The 18,301-nt window shown below is 46.0% G+C and overlaps 1 protein-coding gene across 1 annotated transcript in view; it reads right to left on the reverse strand.

Moving 5' to 3' along the window:
• Window positions 1-3,314: 3,314 nt before the first annotated feature.
• The window catches only part of MARCHF4 (membrane associated ring-CH-type finger 4), a 110,465-nt gene continuing 95,478 nt past the window's right edge, over window positions 3,315-18,301 (reverse strand). The window contains exon 4 of the mRNA XM_054478949.2: window positions 3,315-5,122. Within this exon, the coding sequence (XP_054334924.1) occupies window positions 4,755-5,122 (368 nt within the window). The 3' untranslated portion in view covers window positions 3,315-4,754. The remainder of the gene's footprint in view (window positions 5,123-18,301) is intronic.

Genomic DNA, 18,301 nt, shown 5'->3' on the forward strand with positions numbered 1-18,301 from the left:
GTAGCAGGATAATTTGAGGAAAGGTAGTGAGGAACAATACAATATGCGTTTTTCCTCCCATCCCTGCTGCCCTCTCACCTCCACAATACAAGAAATTCTGCTTACAAACACACAATTATCCTTAGAAATTGGTTATGGTCCTATCAAACCATGCTCCTACCCTCTGCCATACATCTGGATCTCACAGGCAAAACAAAGAAATAACAGTTATCTCATAGAGACTAAAACAATTCTATGATTTTGGAGTTTCTATGTTCTAAGATGATGACACCTGATTTTCCTGAGAGGTAGGGACAAGACCTCATATTTGTGGGGTTCTCCTAAATGCTGTGGACTGTGACTAGAACCTCCAACCTGCCACTTCGCACCACTCATTTGGAACCAGTGCCAAAAGTCTAATATCCAAAGAGGATAATTTTTTATTTTTATTTTTTAATTGGGAGGAGAGGCCTCTGTGAACCCATATGAATCTTGGCTCTTTCCCCATAAAAAAATGTGATTGAACTATTCCTATTGCCCTTTCAGAATTCCATTGTTCTCAAATATAACCAACCCGCTATTATATAGGCTTCATTCAACCATGATATTATCTGGATAACAGCAAGAATTGTCATATAAACTCAGCTTTTTTTTCTGTAGGGGACATAAATCATTTATTTGTATTTACCCCAATCTCCAAAGCTTTCCTGTAGATCTCTCACATTCTAACCTCCCTGGTTGACCTGATCCAGATTTTCCTTAAATTGGCTGGTTGTCTTGAGGAAATGTGACAGAGTGGTTATGCTGAAAGCCAGATTGCTGGCCGGGCGCGGTGGCTCACGCCTGTAATCTCAGCACTTTGGGAGGCCAAGGTGGGCATATCACCTGAGGTCAGGATTTCAAGACTAGCCTGGCCAACATGGCGAAACCCCGTCTCTACTAAAAATACAAAAATTAGTCGGGCATGGTGGTGGGTGCCTGTAATCCCAGCTACTTGGGAGGCTGAGACTGGAGAATCGCTTGAACCCAAGAGGCAGAGGTTGCAGTGAACCAAGATTGTGCCATTGCACTCCAGCCTGGGCAACAAGAGTGAAACTCTGTCTCAAAAATAAATAAATAAATACATACATACATAAATAAGCAAGCCAGATTGCTGGGGATGGGATCCTGGCTGGTGACTATAGGCAAGTTACTTAACCTCTTGGCTTCAGCGTCCACATCTGCAAAATGAAGATAAGAATGGTATCTGTTTCATCAGGTTGTTGGACTGTTAAGTGAATTAATACATATAAAGCATTCCATTTGGTGCCTTGCATATAGTAAGAACTTCAGATGTTAGCTAGTATATTGCCCCATACATGGGTCATACTTGCAGATGATGTGCAAGTGAACTCTGGGCTACTTTTCATTACTCTGCATTAAATAACTCCACAGAAAATAAAGACATTTGCCTCATGGTATGAAAGATGACCTGCACATCTGAAAGGGGGCAGTGATCTCTGGTCATCAGTGTGTACTTTTATCTTGCTTCCCAGAGATGCATATAAAATATAAAACCCCAATTCATTCATTTCTGTACCCATAAATTCAACTCCCCAAGGCACTGGGAAATTACCATCCTGTTGGGTGGAGAAGTCAGAACTTGACCTTTCTTTTCTACTCTGTGATTGACCTTGTGTGTTAGAGCATAAGTTGAAAGAAGAGGAGGGTGTGTCTCCTAGATGCTGGAGGTACTCTTGCACTCTTCCAAGAGTGTCTTACTCATTCAAAAATATTCATTGAGAACCTACTGTTTGCCAGGTACTGCTGTGGGTCCTGAAAATACAGCAGTAAACAAGGCAGATGAGGTCTTTGTTCTCTTGGAGCTTGCATTATCAAGATCCAACAAACTCCAGCATCCTACAAGAGTTTATTATTAATTGCCTCTTCTTCTTCAGTACAACATATTCAAATGATGACCATCAATGGCTGCAAGAGTCTAAACAGCCTTGTGAACCACCAAAGAAAAACAACATCATGGCCACTATAGTTTTGATGATATGCATATTTCGTTGTATTATAATACCTTTTTTTCTTTTCTCTTTTTTTTTGAGACTGAATCTTGTTCTGTCGCCCAGGCTGGAGTGCAGTGGTGCAATCTTGGCTCACTGCAACCTCCGCCTCCTGGGTTCAAGTGATTCTCCTGCCTCAGCCTCCCAAGTAGCTGGGATTACAGGTGTGTGCCACCATGCCTGGCTAACTTTGTATTTTCAGTAGAGATGGTGTTTCACCACATTGGCCAGGCTGGTCTTGAACTCCTAGCCTCAAATGATCTGCCCACCTTGGCCTCCGAAAGTGCTGGGATTATGGGCATAAGCCACTGCGCCCAGCCTTTTTTTCTTTTTGGAATTGGGGTCTTGCTATGTTGCCCAGGCTGGCCTCAAACTCCTGGGCTCAAGTGATTTTCCTGCCTCAGCCTCCCAAGTAGCTAGGACTAAAGCACGTGCCACTGCAACCCACTCTGTAATACTTTTTTGAAAACAGATAGTCCGTATAACACATCTATAGCCTCCATAAATGTTTAATTAAACTGAAAGGCCTGTTCCCAGACCATACTGAAAAATAAACATGCTTCCTCTACATGGTTTATTTGCACAGTGTGATTGGTTTTCATTTGTTTGTATGTTTTCCTTGTATGTGTCCTTCAGTCTCTCTCCAAGTGTGTCTTTCTTAACTCTCTGGATTTTGAGCTTCATCAGGGAGGAACCTTTCTAAGCCTATGCACACCCCACTGATGTCATTGCCTGACCCACAGCCAGCCCCAGGGTGGGAGGGCCAGATTAAGTTGAAGGAAAAAAAGATCTTGTCTGCTGCCTCATAATATGTCCAAGCCTTCTCATGAGGCCTTAATGTGGGTGCTGTCCTCTGATAGTCAAAGGACACTGTCAGGGCAATGAGGTCTTAACACCCCTCTCCTGTGTGTGGCTTTCCCAGCCTCTGTGAAATGACCAGATGAAGTGGAGCTCTCCAAACTGCCCCAGCACCCATTGTCTCTGCTTCTAGGATTCCTGGGCAGAATCCTTGGGAGAGCCTGGGGCCTGAAGGACTCTGTCTGCTAGGATGCCAAGAAGAGGCCAGGAGTTTACTGCAGATTCACACACAGGCACACAGAAGGGAACTTCCCTGCCTGCCCTGCCCCATCCGTGCCCTCAAAGGAGAAATGAAAACGTGCTTGATTTCTTGTGATGGGGGAGAATCTAGGGATGGAGCAGACACAGGGAGAAAGAAGGCTGTTTACACCACAGAGGGAGGATAGGGAAGAGGAAGAAAAACTCGCATATGGAAAGGGACACTAATGGTAGGGAAAGAAGTTTTATTTTCAAGCTTTTAAGAGAATATTACAAACAACAGAGAGTTTTAAAAAACCCTAAAAACTAGTTTAAAAAAGTACTTGACAGTGTCCTTTTAATACCCATGGATGACGCGGCCATTGTGCAGTGACAACCAGAAACTTTGCAGGTGAACACCCAGTGGCCTTCCCTGGCAGGGTCTCCAGAGTGAGCAGAAGGGGTCCAGGGGTAGTGCTCCCTGCCAGTGCACCCTTGGGCCCACCTGGCTGCACGGGAAGGAGCAGGGAGCACGAAGCACTGAGCATCAGCCTGACTGCCTCTTTGGGGAGGGTTCCAAGCAGCAAGGAATACTTAGATTGGGCTCTACTCCACTCCTTGGGGCACGCTGGCCAAGCTCCTCCCAACCACTGCAGCTGCTCACTTGGAAGCCCCTATGTCGGGGGTGCCCTACCGTGAGGGGACTGGGTCTGTGCATGTGCCAAGACAAGAAGGGGCTGGCATTGCACATGTCCTGGCCATGGTGGGGTTGGGTAGTTGGGAAAGTTGCTCCGGGATTGACAGCTTCCAAAGCTGAAGCCACAGCAGCAGAACTGTGCTTGAAATATCCACTGGAATCTGTACTTTTCTCTAGGGGTGTGTGTGTGTGTGTGTGTGTGTGTGTGTGTGTGTGTGTGTGTGTCCTGTAAACATCTTTGAACCAAATCACTATAAAATAAATTAACAAGGGCACAGAAAGACACCCTTTTCCAAACCTAAGCCCTCTTTTAGCCCACCGGAAATCGGGAGTTCCATTTGGAAGTCCCTTCAGGAAGGAGACACACCTCTCCCTCTGGCTGCTCACACCAGCATCTCCCTCCCTGCGCATCCCTCCCTGACCATCCACCCCACCATCCCCACAGCCATTTGTCGCGAATCTTGCCCATCCAAATGAGCCCAGGAGCCCCAAAGGCAGTGTGACCCTGCCAGCTCACCCGTGCCTCCCCCTTTCCTGGCTGCCTGCAGAACACAGCCCCAGGAGAAACAAAACCAAAGAGGGCGAGAGCAGAGCAGACCACAGATGCTTTTCCTCTTGGCCCCCTTGGCCTCCAGCACTGCCACCAGTCACACAGGCTTTGCCTGCCCTCAGCCTCTGCTTCTTCATGTACCTTGCCTGCAGGCGCATTGGGGCAGGGTTTTTCTGTTGGGCCAGGTTCAGCCTGTATTGCACTTTGTTGTTGAGTTGGTGTTGGTTTTCACTGCTGTTGTGGAGAGTGGCATTGACTGATTGGAAATAGCAGAACTGCTCCTGCACCAGCCTCACTCCCGCTCTGACCCTACCCCAGGGCTCCTGCCAGGCCCCCCACCCTCTGCTTGCTCCCTCTGTTGGCTCCGGGGGTGCCACTGCACCTCCCCACCCTGCTCCGGGCTCTCAGTGGTGGTCATGGCCTTCCTCCCGGACCTCTGCTCTCACACTGTCGTGACTCTCATGACCAGCTCTCGGCTGCTGCCTGGGGGACTTCGCTGTTCATGAGGTCTCAAGTGACTCAGGATGTGCAGGATGGTATAAGCACAGTGGTGATGGGACAGAGGGCCTGAGGGGTGGCCGGCAGCCTGGGCAGGGCCCTGCTCAGGGGCAGGGGTTCCTGCGGTCTCCTCTTCCGAGGAGGGGATATTGGCCTGGGTGGATGAGGAGGTCCGGGGGTTGGTCCTGCCTCCTGCCTTTTGATCCTCCAGGTCTTTTGTCTTGTCATAGTTCAGCACTTTCCACTGCTGGTTGACGGCCTGCCACCGTTTAAAGATGCGGTACACCGAGGGTCCTTCATGGATGATGAGACCTGAGGCAGCAGGGAGAGGAGAAACAGAGACCAAATGAGAGGAAGTGGGTCACTGCCAGGAGACCACAGTCTCTCTGAATCTATGCAAGGTATGGGCAATGGCTCCAGTGCTGAGCCATGGGAGGACCATCCCTAGATTCCCAAGCTCAGCGAGTTCCAGTAGGCAGAAGGTGGAGGGGCCACCAGGCCGAGTCCATGAAATAGTTGAGCACCTTCAGGCAGTGCCTTTGCCCACTTCTACTCCACCCCACCCCCTTCCTGCCTCGACAAAATCCAAATTCATCCACTAAGGCATAATATAAATATCTTTTCCTCCCTCTATTATGTATCCATGGCACCCAGTCCTTAGCAGATGTTGAATGAATTGTGTGCTTTTAAAGCACCACAAAAGAAAACCCATGGTTTCTCCACACCTGCTAAAGGTTGCTAGAAACCCCACTAGTTAACTCTTTGCATGGATACCCCAGTACTACTGAGATACAAACAGCCCTTTGATGAAGTTATAGCTGCCAGAGGCAGTGATAGAGTTGGAAACAAGCTACACCAGGCAGTAAGGCAAATAAATAATCATTGTGTGCCTACTGTGTGCCAAGCACTGGGATACTGCAGTCAGCAGGACAACCTCTGAGAGCTTACATCTTTACGGAGACACACAATAGACGTGTAAACAAACCAATGCGACAATTTCAGGTGCTGACAATTGCCTTAAGGAAGATAGCTGGGGTTAAATAGCCACTGGCTGCAGGCACTGAGATCCTGTTGTAGCAAGGGTGGTGGGAAAGGCCTTTTGGAGGAGATCATATCTGAGTTGAGACTTAAGTGATGAACAGGAGAGATCCATGCAAAAATCTGGAGAGAGAGCACTCCGGTGGTAGGAACTCCAAGTGCAAAGGCCAGGAGGTGGGAATGGAATGAACAAGGTCAGAGGGAAGGTCAGTGTGACCAATACAGTGCAGCAGTGAGGAAGTGGAGGGAGGTAAGTTGAGCAGAAGCCAATGGATGGTAGAGCCTTATAGGCCATGGCTAGGGATTTGCATTGTATCCTGAGTATAATGGGAAGCCATTGATGGTTTCAGTAGGGGGAATGACATGATCTGATTCACCCTTCATAAAGCCACCTGTGGCACCTGTGAAGAGGGCCGAGAGAAGGAGTGGAAAGCCAAGCAGGGAGCAGTGATGTCATGCTGGTTGGAAATGGTGATAGCATTGACTAGGGTCATGGCAGTGGAGCAGTGAGAAACTGCTGGAGTCAGGCCGTGTGCTGGAAGTAGAGCTGAAGACTTGCTGACTGGCAAGGTGGGAGTGAAGAGAAAGATCTGGACAACTGCGAAGCTCTTGGCCTCAGCAGCTGCATGAATGGGGAGCCATTTCCTGAGAAGTGGAGGGCACCAGGGGCAGGCTATGGGTTTGTGTGGTGGCTGCGGTGACCGGATTCATTTCCTATTGCTGCAGTGACAAAATACCACACATCTGGTAGCTTAAAATGGGACGCATGTTTCTCTTACAGTTCTGGAGATCAGAAGTCTAAAATCAGTCCCACTGGGCTGACGTGAAAGTGTCAGCAGGGCACCTTCTGGTTCTTTCTGGAGGCTTTGAGGGGGAAGAATCTGTCTCCTTGCCTTTTTTCAGCTTCTAGAAATTGCAATTTCTGCCTCGTTCTTGCATCGCTCCAACCTCTTTCTTCTGTTCTCACCTCTCCTACTACTCTTCTGTCATCAGATCTCCCTCTCCTTCTTGTAAGAACACTTGTGGCTACATTTAGGGCCCACCTGAATAATCCAGGATACTGTCCCCATTTAAATATCCTTAAATTAATCACATTGGCAAAGTCCTTTTCCATATAAGGTAACATTGACAGGTTCAGGGATTAGGACCTGGATGTCTTTGGGGCCCATGATTCAAGCCTATCAGAATGATTACTAGCTACATTTTGGTCATGGTTAGTTTAAGGTGTCTGATAGAAATCTAACTAGAAGGGTCAGATGGGCAACTGGACATATGAGTCTGAAGCTTAGGGAGAGGTCTGGCCTGGAGATAGACGCCATCATTGTAGAGGTAGAACTTGAAGACTTGGAAATGGCTGAGACCTCTTAGGGGAGAGAAGAAGGCCAAAGACAGAGCCCTGGGCTTCAGGTGTTTAGAGGCTTGGTGGAGGCTTTGGTGGAGATAGGGCCAATGAATGAGGCTCAAAAGAAGCAACCAATGGGGTAGAAGCAAGACCAGCAAGTGTGGAGACCCAAAAGCCTAGGGAAGGATTCAGAAAGAGTGCAGTGACTCTTTACAATGTTATCAAGAGGTCAGCTTGAGTAAAATGAGAAATGACCACCAGTCCCATGGGCACAGAAGGAGGGAGAATGATAGAAATGACAGCAAGAAAATCAGGTAGTTCTCATCCAAGTACACATATTTTTTTTTTCCCCATGAAGTCATCAGCTAAGATAGAAAAGATAAGAGAGGAAGTGTTAAAGATTTGTGGAGAGAGGAGAAGGTGGGAAATAATTATCTTGGAAAGTAGGAGTGTGAATTTACAAGGGAGATGTGGTAGAATTAGCTCACTGTGTTAAGTGTCCATTTGAGATTTGTAGCCACAAATCTGAAGTGAATCTAGTTACCGGTTGTGTGATTTTCTCCACCCCTTCAAACTGCTTGCTCAGGTGCACATGTGGAAGAAGAAGAAGCCTGGGTTTAACCAGGGTAAACAGTTTCCCTGGGCAAGCAGACATGAGAATTATATGTACTTGCAAGACAGTGGTTATTATGCTGGACCATGGAGCCCAGGCTGGGGATGAGAATATGAAAGGTATAAGGAATAATGAAAAGTGAAAAGTGAGAGAGTCAAGGCCAAGTCTTTATGAGGTTAGAGGATTATTGGAGTCAGTGAATGGGGGGTGATGGTCGGAGAGTGGGATGTTTAAATCCAGATTTTGGAAGTGGTGTGGTTACTAGCAATTATGAATCTAGGATGTGACTATTTGATTGGGGCTGGAGTGCGCTGGAGAAAAAGATCTTTGGAGCAGGGAATTGGAAAGACTATCTGCATCAGCCATCCTCAATGCTATCACACCAAACATCCCGTTTTTATAACAAATATATTTTAACATCACCATTCCTATTCTGAAATGAAATTCATAGCTACTATGTCTTTTAAATTAATATAATGCCCTAACAGATAATATAAAATAAAAATAATAAAGGGAAATCTTTTATAACAAAACAATATATATTTCAGTGCAAATGCTACAGTACAACAAGTGCGTGAGGGTATCTGAGGACTGAGTAGGTGGCCAGCAGCCAACAGCATCCAGAAGGGAAAATGGGTGGTAAAGAAAGATGCACTTTGGCTAGGTGCAGTGGCTCATGCCTGAAATCCCAGCACTTTGGGAGGCTGCAGCAGGTGGATCACCTGAGGTCAGGAATTCAAGACCAGTCAGGCCAACATGGTGAAACCCCATCTCTACTAAAAATTCAAAAATTAGCCAGGTATGATGACACACGCCTGTAATCCCAACTATTCAGGAGGCTGAGACAGGAAAGTTGCTTGAACCCAGGAGGTGAAGGTTGCAGTGAGCCGAGATCATGCCACTGCACTCCAGCCTGGGTGACAAAAGCAGGACTCTGCCTGAAAGAGAAAGAGAGAGAGAGAGAGAGAGACAGAAAGAGAAAGAAAGAAGGAAGAAAGAAAGAAAGAAAGAAAGAAAGAGAAAGAAAGAAAGAAAGAAAGAAAGAAAGAAAGAAAGAAAGACTTCGAAGGGGCTGAGGCTTCTGAAGCATGAAGGAAGAGAAGTAGTTGCGAGTGGTGATGGAAATCAAGGACATGGGCCCCACCTCCAGACCCCACAAGACACAGTGTATGGGGGAAAGAACAGCCGCCATCAGTGTGAGGGAAACAGTGTTCTCAGGACACAGCCATGCTTCAGGTAGGAAAGATGGAGGGAACACACAGAGAGGAGGTTGCTAATGATGGAACATGAAGTTCAGGGGGACACGGTGAAGGGCTGGGAAGACGGGCTCAGATGTAGGGATGAGCTGAGCAGGAAAGGGATGCTGGTGCAGACAGTGAGGCTGCCAGGAGCTGGGCCCTGTGATGGTGGGTAAGATGATCACTTGGTGGGCTTCATCCCACAGCTACTGAGGATCCAGGGGAGCAGCCGGCTTAGAGCAAACAGCAATGAGTCACCCCAGCCTCCTGGTGCAAAACCTCAGAGCCTCTTCAGTCTCCAACAGGTTGCAATTCTCGGAGACCAGAGCCACCCACAAGGCCACTTTCTCCTCCAGTGTTCAAACTGTGTCTGAAATCATGCCTCGCTCAACAAGTCTTCAAGGTTCATCGAAAAAGAGGTAATCTCAGGGGTTTCTAGCCCTTTGTTTGGATCACACCCCTTTGAGGAGCTAATGAAGGGAAGGACCATCTCTCTGGAGGGGAAAGAAAACAGACACTCAAATTGTCCCTGTACTAAATCTCCTGAAGATCACTGGTGGACCCTCTGCTCTGGCCTGATAGATGCTCAACAAAGAGATTTCCTTGCTGTCCCACTCTCTCACCCTCTCCCAATTGTACCAACTCCCATCATCTCTGCCAATCTTTTGAATGTGTACTTACGCACCCTTGGCACTGAAGCCATTCATCTGTCCATTTATCCCACAAATCTTGTTTGAACATTGCTATGCTCTTTTCTCCAGACTGTAAGCCCCTTGAGGACAGAGCCAGGTCTGGTTAATCTCTGGCAGCTAACACAGCACCAGGAGTGTAATGGTACAGTGGAAGAGATGGGGTCTAGAGAGAGAGAAGTGGGATCTTCTGAAGCCCCAAATTCACTCTTTCCAGTAAGGGACAGTACATTTGATTCTTAATTAGCTTCTTGATCAGACAATTTTGTCCTGATTGAAGAGTGTGACTTAAATTTCTGGTGTGAATGCTGCCTTCCAATTATCTAACTGTCTAGTGTTCAGGAAGTAGTTAAACCATTTTAATGGATAGTTGGCTGAAGGTGAGGAAGGTGGACCTGTTTTTCTAGATAATGCTCGTTTGGCAAAAGAGGGAAAAGCACAAACTACCTCATTCAAATCCACTCTTCACAGCCCTTCCTCTGCTCCCTGCTCTACAAATTTCTTATTGATTTCTTGGGTGGCAGCGTACCGAAGAAACAGGGGAAGATGACTGGGGCTCATCTGATAGGAGCAGGTGACGTGGCCAAGGTTGAAGAGGTGGGAAAAAGGGAAGGGGGATGGGAAATGGCAGTGGATAGAGAAATAAACTGGATTCGATTAGGAAGAAAGGCTGCTGGTGAACAGACGCAGAAAAGTCATAGGAGGAGAAAATGGGAAATGAGGGGGCATAGTAACATCAGAAACCCAACAAGTTTTGATTAAGTCCTTTCTGGTTTTTAAATACTTAATTTAATGGTTTTCTAGTGATCACCTACAATGTACCCAACCCTGGGCTGTATCTGTGGGAAATCCAGTTCTAGAAGAATTGTCTCCTTCATCTTTCCAATGTCTCTCCACCTTCCGGGGCTCCTCTTCCTCATAAAGCTGCAAGCTCCACGGGTCATCAGAATCCCACCCCTACTCCACGTCCTGCTAGTGGCCTGGGTTAAGTGACATGAAAGTTACTGACAACTCTAGAACAGTGCTTTTCACACTATTTTTTTTTTTTTTTTTTGACAGGATCTCTCTCTGTTGCCCAGGCTGGAGTGCAGTGGTGTGATCATGGCTCACTACAGCCTCGACCTCCTGGTTCAAGCGATTCTCCCGCCTCAGCCTCCCAAGTAGCTGGGACTTCAGGCACACACCACCATGCCTGGCTAATTTCTGTATTTTTTATAGATACAGGGTTTTGCCATGTTGCAGACTGGTCTCAACTCCTGAACTCAAGCGATCCTCTTGCCTCAGCTTCCCAAACTGCTGGGATTACAGGAATGAGCCACTGAGCCCAGCTGCCTTTCACACTCTACTGTGCATCAGAATCACCCAAAGAGCTTGTTAAGACAGATTCCCAGGCTGCAATCTTGGAGGCCTACTGGCTTAGTAGCTCTGGGCTGAGGCCTGAGAATATGCATTCCTAAGAAACCTCAGGTGAGGCTGATGCTGCCTGTGTGTGGACTGCTAGGCTAGGACATGGTTTTTATCCCTCACAGAAGGTTCTAAATTTTGATCACAAAAATTGTTATAAGTAATTTTAAAAAGTAATCTACTTCCAGATGTCATAGACATGGAAATGGGAAGATACTGAAGAAATAAATGCTTCCTCTCCTAGACCCAAAGACCTTTGTGCCCCACAACTAAGAGTTGACTTACCAGTGAGTATGTATTAATATTAAGCTTTCAGAGTGTTTGCCACTTACTCACCTTGCGGCTTTAGGTAAGGGACTTCCTCTCTCTGAGACTCAGTTTTCTCATCAGTAAACCCTTCCTCATAGGGTTGTTATGAGATTAAATAAAGTAGTAAGTCCTGCGTGCCAATACCTGGTACTGTGCCTGGGACACATGTAACACTCAATGCCACATGATATTGATTATTGTGGGGGAGATTACAGGACACAAGAAAAGCCCACTCATCTCTCCTTCTTCTTCTTCATTGGCAACCTTGTCCCCAACACAAGTACCTGCTCTCTCATCTCCTGACTCTCCAACCCTCAGTCAAGTCATTGTTTGTATATGAATGACATGCCAGAGGTAAAAAGCACTCTAGAGACCAACTGATTCTCATACCGGTGCCTCCTCTCCAACCACAGAGAGGCACTCTCCTTCCCCGCAGAATTCCCCACTGTCAGACAGCTAAGGGGTGAGGCTTAGTAGCGTCTCACTCTGAAGCCCTACCATTGCCAACCACCCATCTTCCAGATTCCACTCTTCTGGTGCCCAGCCCTGTTAAGAACCTGTACCAAAGCACATATCAGGCAAGGGTTGAAAGAAATGAATATAACCAGCTATTTTGGGTGAGTTCAGGGGGTACTGCTGGGAGAGGCCAGGTTGACAACATCACTGCCTGCCCAGTATTCTCCAGGGTGCAGCTTTATACTGGACACAGGTATGGCCAGGCTACACGTCACATGAGCTATTATAAAATTACAAAACTTATTATAAAGTTACCATAAAGTTACAAAAGTAGTTTATTTAAGTAAACATGCCAACATCTTTCTATATCGAATCAGAGTTTTGTCTTTTAAAATCCCAAGGATTGCCCTTTGGAAATAGGGTATTTACTCCTATTGGGCTATCCCAGTTCAGAACATTTCTGGAAATTGCTCAGTGGGGTTGGTCTTCTGTGACAGAGATGGCTAATGGTCCACTAAAATCCACACTCCCTTTCCTTGGTATAAAGTTGCCACTGAGAAGTTACATTTTCTAGCTTTTTGCACCAAGGTGAGACCAGGTGACTAGTACTGAATGTGACCACAAGCCAGGCCAGCATTTAAGAAATGGGTCTAGGGAACACTCATTCCATTTGATTTTATAGAATGAGGTTTGCCCAATAAAAATAAAAACAAAGAAAAAAGAAATGGCTACTGAGGGAAAACGTGTGCAAGGCTGGGGCAGAAGATGACTTACTCATGTTCTCTTTAATTTTCTATTAGCTGGAGGCAAAAGACTCAGCAGCCCAAGGGGCCTGTGGAGCCCAGAGATGGAAGGAGCTTGGGACTCCAGATTGCTGTGTGGAAGAGAATCTCCTACTGCTCAGGGACTTCTATTGGGTTAAACCACTGACACATAGGGGCTTATTTTTTTGTATCTGCTGAAGGTACTCTAACTAACATACCTACAGCTCTAGGTTAGGGGCCACACAAGAAAAGAAGTTTGTGGCTTGATGGCATGTTTCATATTGTCCCCAAAATGTATTAGCTGGCTTGAGCATCCACCTTATGTATCAAATTGGGGCTATTTCTAGTCACAAACCCACTGCCAACAGACAGGCCACTCCTGAATCTGTTCTGTGCCAAAGACAGTTCCCAAGAGATATTCCTAAAATATGTTGAGCTTTGTCAGCACAACTGGGATAAATGAAGTGCCTCTCGAGGGGTCTCCTTCGAAAAGGACAGTGCATCTGCTTCTAAATCACTCATCTTCATCTCTAAGCAACCAGCCACTTGGCTGTGGAGATTGGTGGCCATCACAGGAGGCCCCAGGAGGGTGGGAAGGAATTAACACGGAATCTAGAAAACCAGATAAGCTACATGCAAGTAACAGAATGTGGATGGGCATCATCTCACCAGTTTCTACAGCTGCTGCTTCTCATGTCAGTTTTGTGGCCCAGCCCAACAGTGCTGGGGATGCCCCATGGCCACAAGTGTCAGCCTTTGCAAGCCCTGGCATCTCAGTGTGGAGGTGACATCAAAATCCTGGGATGTCAGACCTGGAAGGAACCTGGAAGTTGTCGGGTTCACCCCTCTCATTTTATAGATGAGGAACTAGTTGTAGAGAGAGGGAGTAACTTGTCCAAGGCCATAGAGGTGATTAGTAGCTGATATGGTTTGGCTCTGTGTTCCCACCCAAGTCTCATCTTGAATTGTAATCCCCATGTGTCAAGAAAGGGACCTGTAATCCCTACATGTCAAGGGAGGGAGGTGATTGGATCATGGAAGTGGTTTCCCCCATGCTGTTCTTGTGATAGTGAGTGAATTCTCACAAGATCTGTAAGTGTTTGGAAGTTCCTCCTTCATTCTTCTCTCTCCTGCTGCCTTGTGAAGAAGGTGCCTCCTTCCACTTCCGCCATGATTGTAAGTTTCCTGGGGCCTCCCAAGCCATGTGGAACTGAGTCAATTAAATCTCTTTCCTTTATAAATTACCCAGTATCAGGGAAGTTCTTTATAGAAGTGTGAAAATGGACTAATATAGTGGCTATTCTGCTCTTCAGGCCTAGATCTGCTTCCTAGTTTCTTGTACTGCACTGGGCTGCCTCCAACAAATGTTCCAAGTTTCCTAATCAGGAAATTAAAAGGTTTTACAGGTAGAGTCATTTCTAGCTAGGAGGAGAGGAAGTAATTTTTGTGGCATATATATGTTTTGTAGTTAACGTGGATTAAAATTAGGTTTAAAAGAAAAATGTTTGTACAATCCTGCTGCCCCCATCCTCTGCCTATTTGCTATAAAGTGAGATTTAAATTCCTTCATCTCAGAGGACAGGGGCCAGGCATCTTTAAATCACTGAAAAGAACCTTAGGGGACCACACACAGAGGAAGCTTAAAAAAAACAAAACTTTCTATAATTTTGCTGATTACCATATTCTACTGTTTTAAAGCTTTGGAAATAATCTCAGGAACATTCCTTTCCTTCCTTCCCCTGACCCCATTTCAATCACAAGTTAAAAACAAACATGATGAAGAAGAGAGCCTCATTTTTGCAGAGTTGACTATTTGATGTCCAATCTTTTACGTTTGTAGAGTTAAAAAAAAATGTTTTTTTGGTGCCAAAGCCCTTAATTAATTTGCTCTTGTTAAATCCTAATAACTTGACCCACTGGAGCAGAGAATGCCCAATTTGTTTGCTGGGAGGCTCTGTCAGCTTCTCCGCAGCAGAGGACAGCGTCATTAGAGATGACAGAAGAAGAAGCAGGTGGAACGAGGACATTAGATGTAATCAGATCTTCTCATTGAGGGGACATGGGCGAGGGAATCAAGAACCTTCAAGAAAAAGCACTACTCCAAATAAGAGCAGACTTTTAATGACGTGAGGACGCAGGTTCAGGCGATCTCTATATCTAGGCTGTGGCTGCATTCTGATTATAACAGTTTTGGCAAAACTTTCTTGAGTGTTCCCTCTGAGGGGAATCCACCCTGATCAAGCGCTTCCTACCTGGTCCCTGATAATTACAAGGACACACTCCTTTACATTTGCCATAGCGCTCAAACCTCTGAACCGCCCTCTGATGATGGTGTTATTATCCTATTTCATAGACAAGGAAAGGGAAGCAGAGAGAAGTGCCAATTCCTCAAGGTCACAAGGTTAGTAAGAAGCTGAGCCCTGGGCCATTCTGTAGTATGGCTGCCACTTGGGAAACCCACCACTGTGGCCTTTGTGACTCAGTCCTTCCTATTATTTTCTCATTCTCTATCTTCAACCGTCCCTTACTTGGTTAGTGTCCCCTAGTCCTCTGTCCTCAGCCACCTACTCTCTGAACACTGCATTTTCTCATCAAAACCCACAGCTTCAAACACCTTTTACTGTTCACTTCCAAATCTGTCTTCAAGCCTCATTATCCAATTGCCTACAGAAACCTAGGCATCCACCAGAAATTTTTTTTTTTGAGACAGATTTCACTTTGTCACCCAGGCTGGAGTGCAGTGGCATAATCATAGCTCACTATAACCTCAAACTCCTGGGCTCAAGTGATCCTCCTTCTCAGCCTCCTGAGTAACTGGGATTGCAGGTGTGCACCACCGTGCCTGGCTAATTTTTTAAATTTTTGTAGAGATGAGGACTCGCTATGTTGCCTAGGCTGGTCTTGAACTCCTTGTTTCAAGTGATCCTCCTGCCTTAGCCTCCCAAAATGCTGGGATTATAGGCGTTAGCCACCATGTCTGGCCTACCAGAGATTTTTAACCCTCTTTTATCACCAGCCCCAACCCCATCAGTCACCAACCCTTGTCAGAACAGGACCAAGGCCCTCAACATCTTCCTCTATGTCACAGGAGGGGACCACCTGTGTGCTATAAAAGGCCTCTCCCTCTTTCTACCCTGACAAAGAAACCTCTTCTTGGTACTGCCTTCTCCTCCTTGTATTCCATAATGTACTCCATGTGTCTTGTTTATCTTCTACTACAAACTTGGCTTAGAGAGGCTCTTGCCTCTCTGCCTGGATTTTAGGCTTAAGATAGTCCTTTTGTTTTGGTGCCTTTGCCAAGGACATACCCTTTTGTTGTCCTTTGTTTTATCCATTGCTCATCCCATTCTCAGGCTCCACTATGGTGCCCATTCCCCACTCAAGCCACACCCTGGGACTCTCACTCTCCTGAGAGGGACCCAAACAACCCTATCAAATCTACATCCTAAGTACCTCTCAAGGTCATCCCTACACTTCTTCCCTACTGCCACTGTGTTGAATCTCTTTATTTCTTGCTTAGCCTATTATAAGCATTTTCCAACGAAGTCCTTACCTTCCCTATTCTGTCCACCTCTGACCCATTCTCTCCATAGTTGCTAGAGTTCAATTTAAAATGCACATCTGTTCATATTTCCCCATTTGAACTAGAGTTCAATTTAAAATGCAAATCTGATCATATTTCCCCATTTGAAATTTTATCAATGCCTCTCCACCATGAGTGGGGTCAAATCTGAGTGGCTTAGCACATGACCCATGACTCTGTGGGATTTGGCTTGGCCAACTTCTCCAAGCCCCTTGCCCATCACCGACCTCCCAGCCTGACTATTTGCATTGAGCCATACAGACTCCCCAATATTTCCTAAGCATACCTGGCTCACTCATGTCTCTGCACCTCCATACGATGCTAGTTCCTTTGCCTGAAATACTCTTTCCCCCTCTTCTGGATGAACTTTGATTTGTCTTTGGAAACTAGCTCAAGGATAGGGTTCCTTCCTTCAACAAGCCTTCCTGGACTCCCCCAAGAGAGTCAATTGCTGTCTGCTCTGCTCTACCTTCCTCTGTACCATGTACAGCCCATCCTGGATTGTGACTTACTTGTAGACTATGAGCTCCTTGAGGGCAAGGAATTGTGTCTTATTCATCTCTTTGTGAATGTTCCCTAGTTTTGGGAACAAAACAAGGCAGCCAACAAAAGCTACTGAAGGAATGGATGTGACCCGCTCTGACTCAAGTTCCTCTTTCCTGGGCTCACACTGATTCTTATGTTCAGACCTCAGTCCCAGCTCTTATTATATGGGGTTCAGTGATTACCTTGTCTGCCTCCCCGACTAGAAGAAAGATTCTTGAAAGCAGGTGACTCTCTCATTTGAGTGTATATACCCAGGTTCCTCTGAATATTTCTTTCTTTTTTTTTTTTTGAGACATGGTCTTACCATGTCACCCAGACTGGAGTACAGTGGCACCATCATAACTCACTGCAGCCTTGACCTCCTGTGCTCAAGTGATCCTCCTATCTAAGCCTCCCAAGTAGCTGGGACTACAGGTGCACACCACCACACCTGGCTAATTTTTTTTTTTTTTTTTTTTAGACATCTCTGGTAGGCCAGACATGGTGGCTAATGCCTGTAATCCCAGCATTTTGGGAGGCTTAGAGATCTCAAATAAAACTCCCTGTGTTGCCTAGGCTGTATCAAGCAATCCTCCCAGTTTGGCCTCCCAAAGTGCCAAGATTACAGGTGTGAGCTACTGTGTCTGGCCTGAATAAATATTTTTAAATTAATGAATAAATGGATTCCCAAGTTCATGTTAACTAGATTTAGCTTCTCTCACCTGAAGAAACTTTCACCAGAGTATCTTATAGGGAGATACACCATAAAATTTCATCTCAATTTCTCAGGCTTCTCTCTCAATTGATGTCAAAATAGCACAATCAAAAAGGAGATGCAACAATGGCTAACCTCCCAAACCCTGAATATAGGACAGGAGCAGCTGGGGCTCACTGAATTTCTGATTATTACCAGCAGTTATCATAAGGGTCAAAATATTACTGGACTAATTTCCCCTACAACGTGTCTCCCCAACCAAGCTCTGCATTTGCAATTTTGCAGAGCAATCAGAGAAGAAATAGATAGTAGAAAGAGCCCTGGAATTAGAGCCAGAGGTTCTTGGTCCAATCCTCCGCTCCACCATTTTCTTAGCTGTGTGACTTGGAGCACAGTTGCTTTAAGCCTTTCCTCACCTGTTAAATATGCATCCTAATACTTATCCTGCTTATCTTTTGTGGCTAATCAGTTTCTCTCTGTTCTTGCAGGGATGTCACAGTTTGTTCCATCCAAAGCAACTTACGTTTGGCTTTCACAGTGGCATGTATTAGTCTAGAAAGTTAGGACCCTAAGCTAAGAGATGCTTCGTCTGTCGAGGCAGCTTGTGTCAGTAATTGTACAACCCTCTGGTATAACCAAGTCTAAAGACATCATCCTCAACTCTGGAGCTGTGCTGTATCAAATAGGGAGCTCAGACTTTCCTGGCAGTCATTTCAGGCAAAATCCTTTGGTAAGCACTGAGGCATTCTCTGAGAGTCACTGATCTGGAGTCTTCTCATTGACCACTAAAAGCCAGTTGGATGGATACAGCTGTG

The sequence above is a fragment of the Pongo pygmaeus genome, chromosome 11, assembly GCF_028885625.2.
Source record: "Pongo pygmaeus isolate AG05252 chromosome 11, NHGRI_mPonPyg2-v2.0_pri, whole genome shotgun sequence".
NCBI lineage: Eukaryota > Metazoa > Chordata > Mammalia > Primates > Hominidae > Pongo > Pongo pygmaeus.